Here is a 7,767-nt window from a genome sequence, read left to right as displayed (position 1 = left end):
ATCTTGTTTGTCAAAAATTCTCATTGCCTCTTCAATTCTTTCATCAGACTGCAATGATATATTTTAATTCCTTATACTCATTTTTCTTGTTAGAAGAACTGGTGTAGAGTTTTTTGTGCTTTTGAAATGCATCCTTTAGTTTGGCAATTATGTCTATAGTAAGTGCAATATTTTGATACTGAATGTGACAGCCTCTTTTGGAGAGTATGAAGGACTATTTCTCACAGTTTTTTCATGTTTTGATAAGTTGTTGGTGAAATTAGCTTGGTGCTCGGAGTTCTACCATTTGCCAAGTAGGATTCATTTTCTTAGATATTGATCTTATCTTTGCCTTAAAATGAAGTTATTGATCTTAGAGTTTTTTTATGGTCTCCACAGATTGATAATATTATGAATATTTATGATGTCCCAAACATTTGCACATTCCTCTCTTACTTAGGGTAGGCTTTCTCAAAACAATTTTTTTTTCTTTTTGGGTTATAATAACTCTTGGCAGCATTATGTATATATCATTTGATTATCTCCTTTATGATGGGCTGATATTTTTAGAACCAAATGCACACCATTCAATTCTAAGGCTACTTGACCTACTCAAGTGAGTCTTGCTTTACCCTTTTTGTCTAGTGATCTGAAAGCCAAAACAATATATCCTTGTCTGACATCTCATTGGTTAACTAGCATGAGATATATCTATAGTTGTGATTATGGTTGATTATACTATGGTATCTTATGCAAGATTTATGCTTAATAACTACATTGACTATGAAAACCAAGGCTTTCTTTTCTTTGGGATATTAATTTGATGGCAGACAGTGCTAATTTATTTCATTGTAATGTTTTTTTTCCAGCATTGCTATGCTTCTTGAATTATAGAGTTGGACAAAGATGGCTGAGGCTTATGATAATCTTATTGATACTGTTAGTACCATGATGATGAGTTTGCAATGCTCTTTCTGAATGCATGTTATATCATTGTGCATATGAACTTTTGCATTTCTTCTTATAAATTTTGATTATTGATAGTATCCATTTTTATTAAAAAAGTTGTAATCACCAGTTCAAGAATTGATGATTGCAATCATGAAATTTCATTCTAGCAAATAACAACTAAGGCATAAAGTTAGATAGAGGAAATGCATAAATGGAGACTATTCAAGATTTCATATTTGCACATTTGCATTAATACATTTTAATAGACAGTGATGACAACTTTACACTGTCAACTTTATAATTGCAGGCCAAACAGAAAGTGGCAACTAAAATCATCTACATAATCATCCCAAGAGCTACTGTTATCAAAAAGAGAGCAATTCAAGAATAGTAAATGCTATACAATCATCCCAAAAGCTACTATGACCAACAGGAGAGTAGCACAAGAAGAGTGAATGCTATACAATCATCTCAAGAGCTACCATGACCAAAAAGAGAACTCAAGTATAGTAAATGCTACACAATTACCCCAAGTATATCAAGCAGAACCTGTGACAAAAGTAGTTCAAATGAAGCAGCTAGAATGAAAAGAGTTAAATTGGATGACTTCATTTAGCATGATCTACATTCATATCTGAACTTATATTTACCTCAACAGTATAAATAGATATTGTATTGTACTATAAAGTGTAAAAAGTTATATTGATTTAAATAAAAGTGACTCAGTTTTTCCTTGAAATTTAATGACTTACCATTTGTAAATGCTTGGCTGATTTGAAGTGCTTCAAGTGATGTCATGTCACAATCAAGTGGTGCCTATATTCAAGAAAAGAGACAAAATGATTTAATATTGCATGTTAGATATTAACAAAATAGTTTGGAATATATGATTACCATCAATACATTGGTAAAAGTTATTTAACTTGGTTCAGGTGTATCTAACAACATATGATCATGTTGTACTTTAATCGATGAGGTATCTTCTTCAAGCATATCTAACATCATTGGATCATGATGTACTTGACCTTGCTGTAGTTGGAAAAGAAATAATGATTACTTGTCAAGCATCTTAGGCAAAAAAAAAACATAGAAAGAAAGAAAAAAATTAATAAAATGCATACATTTGAATCTTTTTTAGAGGCAATGACTAATGATAAAGATTTTTTAGAAGCTTGTAAAGATTGTTTTGAGGCTTGAATTCTTCGTCTTTTCTGACTTGATTCCTACACACAACTTCTAAGTTTTTTTTTTGCTTTTTCTACCATCTCTCTTTTTAAAGCCAATTACTTTACTATTACCACCATTACCTCTATCAACATAGTTACTCTTATGATTCCTTTCACCATCCCCATCACCATCAGTATCTTTTTGCTTTATGCAAAGCTCATCCACTCTCTTAGTAAGTTCCAATATGCCTTCATGAACTAGAGAGAATGCTTCGAGACTTTCTGATGCATCACTGGCTAACTTAACAACCATAGGGCACAATTGCCTATATTATCTTGACCTTTCTAGTTTAGGATTGGCTTCAATCTGCTTTCCCTTCAAATCATACACTACACCACTTCGTGCTTCTCTCGTCCACCTCTTTGTTATATATTTTTTTGGAAGTAACTTGACATCACGATCATACAAGACTCTTAATGCATGACAACATAACATGCCCACTCGTTCAAACTTTTTACAACTGCAAGTAATTGTCTCAATTAACGGATCAAATGTCAAACTATACACTCCTCTCTTATTAACCATGGTGATTACATAATCAAACAAGGTGGCACAATTCTCTTCATCTTCATTTGTCTTCCTTTCTTTTCTCTTTTTATACATGCAGCATCACGTAAATCATATTGGAACTGGAACAAGTCAAAAATTGGTCAAGTGTAGATTTTAGAAAGCTGACGAAGCATACATGAATTCTGCAATATCAACCTTAGCAACTTATCACGTGTATCAAATTCACGTTCCAACTCCGTGTAATGCTTATCCTCTACAGCTTATTCAAATTTCTGAAAGAATTGATTAATATCATTTTTTGGATGTGTGCAACTTTTTACACAAGAATTAATACTTTCACTAATTTGAGTGCTTCTTATACCAAGCATCATTGACCCCTTAATATAACATGCTGCCCATTTCTCTTTTATTTGGTACATAGATATCAACCAAGCATTTTCTTTCATGCTATGTCTTGATAATAATTCTTGCCAAGCTTCCTCAAACTCTGTTTCATTCCAACAATGATACATGCAATGGTTGAAATCAGACATAATATGGGATCCATCCTTTGTTGAGTTATTAAGGTGCTTCATTGCATTCCTTGAAATATGCCATATACACAAGGCATGTTTTACTTCTGGCATCACTTCCTGTAATGCATGTGCCATTGTAGCATCCTGATCAGTGAAAATAGTTAATGGCCTCACATTCTTGTGTGCCCGCAAAAAAATCTCAAAGAGCCATTTGAAAGACTCAATGGTCTCATCGTATAACAATGCGGCTCCAAATATTACCCCTCCTCTATAATGGTTAATGCCAGAGAAAATAGCAAGAGGTCTATTATCTCGATTTGTGTAATAAGTTGTATCAAGTGAAATGACTTCTCCAAAGTAAGCATAGTCAATTAACATTCGTGCATCTGCCCAGAACACATTTGTAACTTGCTCCTCTAAGTCCATTTGATGAGCATGAAAAAAAGATGAATTTTTCACCAATTGTTCTTCAAAGTAACGAAAAATACATCCAGCTTCACCATATGACATAGCTCGTTGTCTTTTTGAATTAAGATAATTCTTTATATCAGTTCTTGTATATCCCAAATTGGTTCTTCCTCCTGCATATTCACTCATCAACTTAAATGATGACTTTTGATTAATCCCATCTTTTTCAGCAGTTTCTAATTCAAAAGCTTGAGCCGATGTTAGTTCACGAAATGATGGAAACATGTGGACAGCTTCAGGGGGCTGGAGGTCATGATTATGATCAAGAAAAACTTCACTTATTTTGTATTTTCCATTTACTTATACAACTTTCATTCTAGCTTGGCAACCTGATCTTGTCTCAGGTCTAGGATTCTTAGTGTATTTGTCTCGTTTGTCGGGTTTTCGCACCCCTTTTTTACGACAAACATATAGATAACTTAAATATGACTGATCCTTTTTACTTTTATTAAATCTCTCTTTGCGAACACCAAAACCTGTTCTCCTTCCACAATCTTGCCAAAATTTCCATGAGTCTTCTATGTTGTCAAATTCAAGATTAAGTCTAGGAGTTAAATTTATATCCATCATATAAGCCTGAAAACTAGACAAGTATACACCCAATTTAAATTGATTGTAAATATAAATCTTATGCACAAATATTACACTAAAACTTGTAAAATAATTTAACAGAAGTTTATATAAATAATAAGAAAGAAGAATATCACATACTTGAGTAGTACATTCCAAGCCACACAAAAGCAACATATATAGATTCCTACTCTTCTTATTTATCTAACTGGATACTGATGTACCATGTAATGCAAGGATTAAATCAGAGGCCTAAGAACAAGAGTCTTGTCATTGGAATTGTGTCACTAAATCCTGACCAAAAAGACTTCAATTTAAACATCCCACTCACGCTACCCGAAGGTTTTGTTGAACCCTGTCCTATGCTTTACGTATCTCTCTCACCTTTCTCCCCTCATTGTTCTTCCATTGATGTCATGCAGCTTTCAATTTATCCTATTCTTCGTATAAGCATATGCAATTAACTATTTTAGTCTTTTGATTTGTAATGTATATTAAGAGCAAACTATGAAAACCAGCACCATTTAAATGAAGTATTAAAAACAGAATTAAAGCAATTGACATATATAACTTAAGGAAGCATCTATGCATGTGTATAGAGCCAAAGAAGAAATAATTAGCAAAGTGATGAAACCAATAAGCATGCTCGTCGACTATCTCTTCTTGATCGCACAGCACTTGTAAAGTTCTTGGTTTTGGAGGCAAATTGAGGAATTTCCCGCCCTGTTGGAGAAACATATGCAACCTGAAATGAAGTTATAATGATGGGTAATTTTCACTTAGAAAGCTAAAGAAAGTGAATGGCCAGATTTTTTTTTCAATAAGTGAAACGCTGTGTTTTAACGAAATGGAGAGGAAATGGAGAAAGAAGTCAGTGGAGACAAGCCGACCGCTGAGGCAGCCATGTTTCCCCATATTTAAACAAATGCTGAAGCTGAACGAGGGCAAAAATTTATTTGAGACAATTTCAATATAGGACCAGGGAAGAGAGCCATTAATTATAAATAAGGAGAAAGGTGAGGGGCTTCTTTGCAAAGGGTGAGAAAAAAGACGATCGTGTTCTTATTCTGGAGATAGCACAGGCTTTCCCGATTTCAACAAAAAGCATCAGAAAGAACCTAAGCAGAGAAGCAAGATAGAGAAGCGAACAATCTCGAGAGATTGGCGTTGTACAGTATGTCGGATCCGTATGAACGAGTGAAAGGAGGGAGATTGAGCTTCAAAGGAGGAACCCTCGCCACGCGCAGCAAAGCCATCGACAAGAAGAAAAAGAAGAAGAAGAACAAGCATAGCGACGGTCCCACCGACGGTGAAATCGACCCTTCGAACCTCGAGCACGAGGCGGAGGCCTCCGCTGCAGACGGTGGAGAAGGAGTGCCAGGAGAGTCCTACACGATCGACGCCGCGAAGAAAATGAAGTACGAGGAGCTGTTCCCGGTTGAGGCCAAGAAGTTTGGCTACCAATCCAAAACCAATTTCAAGTCCATCGAGGAAGCCCTTGATGATCGTGTCAAGAAGAAAGCTGATCGTTATTGTAAATAATTGTTGTCCCTTCAGTGTTCCGCCCATCTTCAAAGTCTTGATCCCTTCTTGTTCAGGTTCGTTTCATCATATTGATTTCCGTTAAATTGAGATTTTAGTGATAGTTCTGAAGTTTGTATTATGAAGTTAATATGTTCTTCCTCTAATTTAATTATCCCTGGCTTTATTTACTCTAGGGTTGTAGAATGTTTTGATACGAATACTTCTCTGCAGAAATGAAGGAAAATAGGTACTTTCTAAGCTTAGCAAGGGTTTATGTTGGAGGAATGAGGGTTTTGTCACGTAATTGATCACTGTTTTCGAATTTTTGTATGCTACACAATACGATTGCCTTTAGATGATGGTGATTTCATAGAAGAGACACTTATTTTTCGGGGATTAGGGCGGTTGAATTCCTCAATGATCTTGTCTGTTAGGTATTTTTGTGATAGAAAGGAATTTTGTTAGCTAGGGATGTGGCTGTCTATGCGATTCTTCTTAAGACAAGCTTTAGCAAAAATATAAGATTGTAGGTTAGATGCTAGTTATATGCAGGGCAATGAAAACATGCTTACTTCAATATTAATTTATGAGCATGATTGAACTTGTCTTCCGAGCTGGTTTTGCTTGAATGGTGAAGGCATAGGGGTTTCTCTTTTGTTTTTATACAACCTGGAATCTTGCTCAGGGATCTCATATGTTTTATATCTTGAGACTGTGAGGCTTCTGAATCTCTCGAGAGATGGGAGCCATTCATTGGTGGCGAGTCTTGGAAGTTAAACTTATGGATTATATTTCCTCATTCCTTTGCTACTAGCAAATCGTTTATAAAAAACAAGAAGTCTTTGAGTTTTGATGTTCTATTGACTTAATTGTCCTGCTTTCCAAGGAAAAGAATTTAGGACATGCTAAGCTGCATAGGAGTCAGAGCACTCTTCCTAACCTTTCTCGTCTCATTGATGTTGATGAAAACGAAGAGCAGGACAGTTTTGAGGCATTATAAGTTTAGCATGTCTTATATTGGTTGAACATCAGTATGTGTTGTATTTTGGATGCTTGACATCAATATTTTTGTGCTACTTAACAGATATTCTCACTTTACTCTTCACCAACAATTCACTGGAAAATTATAGAGAAAGAGAAAGATTTCTTTTTTAGTTTTTCTTTTTTTATTAAAATAATTGGGGGTTGTTTATGGGTAGTTCAGGAAAGTGAACAAATCTCTGCATGTAAGGACTTTTAATCTTTACCCATTTCTGATGCACGTGCTTGAAATTGGCTATTAATATCCGTTTGGGCTTGCCTTTTTCTTGTGCAGTGGAGATTCTTTTTAGCTATCTTCTCAGCTAATTTCAGAGATAGGGATATAGAAAGGCAGGGCAAGGGGCTGCTTTTTGGAGAATTACTTGAAACTGGCTTTGGAGGCCAAATTTTGACCTCTTTGGGGTCTGCCGCATTCTTAGGCTACTCGCCCTGCATATCTCCAGTTGGATGGATGCTAAATATCTGTATGGATATTTAATGTTATGTAACAGTGGGATTACATCATTACAAGCTAATATCACTAGTAATACCATTCATTGTTTATCCTCTTTGAATTACCGGCCTTATATTGGCTACTCTTCCATTTGACAGCATTTAGGCTACTTTTTGGTTTGTACATCTGTACTTGTTCATTTTTGTGAAATGGTAACTGTGGCAGTACCTGTTACCTTTAGTCATCTGGTTAACGCACGAGAATTGTTTGTTTGCAGGCGTTGGTGCGATAGAGCAGTTGAGCATGTAACTAACTTATGGTCCTTCTGAAGCTGTCCTTGAAGGGGTTAATTGATATTTTGCATTATATTTGGATGAGCTATTGTGTTGTAAACTTCAATATATTGTATTTAGCAAAAATTAGGCTGCTGTGACCAGATGACAGACTACATTTGGTAGGCCCCGGAACTATCTGAGCCATGGATCTTTCTGCATTTGCTTGATCTTTACAATTCAGTGCTAGGATCCTTTTTTAAGGTTTACTTGATAT

The 7,767-nt window shown here is 35.3% G+C and overlaps 2 protein-coding genes across 6 annotated transcripts; one reads left to right on the top strand and one right to left on the bottom strand.

Moving 5' to 3' along the window:
* Positions 1–1,468: 1,468 nt before the first annotated feature.
* Positions 1,469–4,217, bottom strand: LOC129292420 (protein FAR1-RELATED SEQUENCE 5-like). Its single transcript, XM_054929974.1, has 5 exons — positions 3,980–4,217; positions 3,285–3,922; positions 2,218–2,397; positions 1,683–1,746; positions 1,469–1,479 (listed from the first exon to the last, which is right to left on the bottom strand). The coding sequence occupies exons 1-5, from the start codon at positions 4,215–4,217 to the stop codon at positions 1,469–1,471; spliced, it is 1,131 nt and encodes a 376-aa protein (XP_054785949.1).
* A 978-nt stretch (positions 4,218–5,195) lies between these two features.
* Positions 5,196–7,764, top strand: LOC129292868 (uncharacterized). Of its 5 annotated transcripts, XM_054930540.1 has the most exons (4): positions 5,196–5,818; positions 5,939–5,991; positions 7,060–7,249; positions 7,496–7,764. In XM_054930540.1, exon 1 carries the CDS (start codon positions 5,397–5,399, stop codon positions 5,760–5,762), a length of 366 nt encoding a protein of 121 aa, XP_054786515.1. In that variant the 5' UTR covers positions 5,196–5,396; the 3' UTR covers positions 5,763–5,818; positions 5,939–5,991; positions 7,060–7,249; positions 7,496–7,764. The 5 variants fall into 5 exon arrangements, with proteins under 5 accessions (XP_054786515.1, XP_054786514.1, XP_054786513.1 ...); XM_054930539.1 differs by lacking the exon at positions 7,060–7,249; XM_054930538.1 differs by lacking the exon at positions 7,496–7,764 and having other exon boundaries at positions 7,060–7,328.
* The last annotated feature ends 3 nt before the right edge of the window (positions 7,765–7,767 follow it).

The sequence above is a fragment of the Prosopis cineraria genome, unplaced genomic scaffold (assembly GCF_029017545.1).
Source record: "Prosopis cineraria cultivar Desert tree isolate PC_DT_omini unplaced genomic scaffold, ASM2901754v1 PC14, whole genome shotgun sequence".
In the NCBI taxonomy this organism is placed as follows: domain Eukaryota; kingdom Viridiplantae; phylum Streptophyta; class Magnoliopsida; order Fabales; family Fabaceae; genus Prosopis; species Prosopis cineraria.
This window is presented reverse-complemented; position numbering and strand designations above follow the sequence as displayed.

Coding starts and splice junctions, on each gene's coding strand:
- LOC129292420 (XM_054929974.1), bottom strand. CDS start 4,217: ATGGATATAAATTTAACTCCTAGACTTAATCTTGAATTTGACAACATA. Junction 3,923..3,979: donor TAGACCTGAGACAAGATCAG/GTTGCCAAGCTA, acceptor AAATAAGTGAAG/TTTTTCTTGATCATAATCAT. Junction 1,747..2,217: donor GTAATGGTGGTAATAGTAAA/GTAATTGGCTTT, acceptor TCTTGAATATAG/GCACCACTTGATTGTGACAT.
- LOC129292868 (XM_054930539.1), top strand. CDS start 5,397: ATGTCGGATCCGTATGAACGAGTGAAAGGAGGGAGATTGAGCTTCAAA.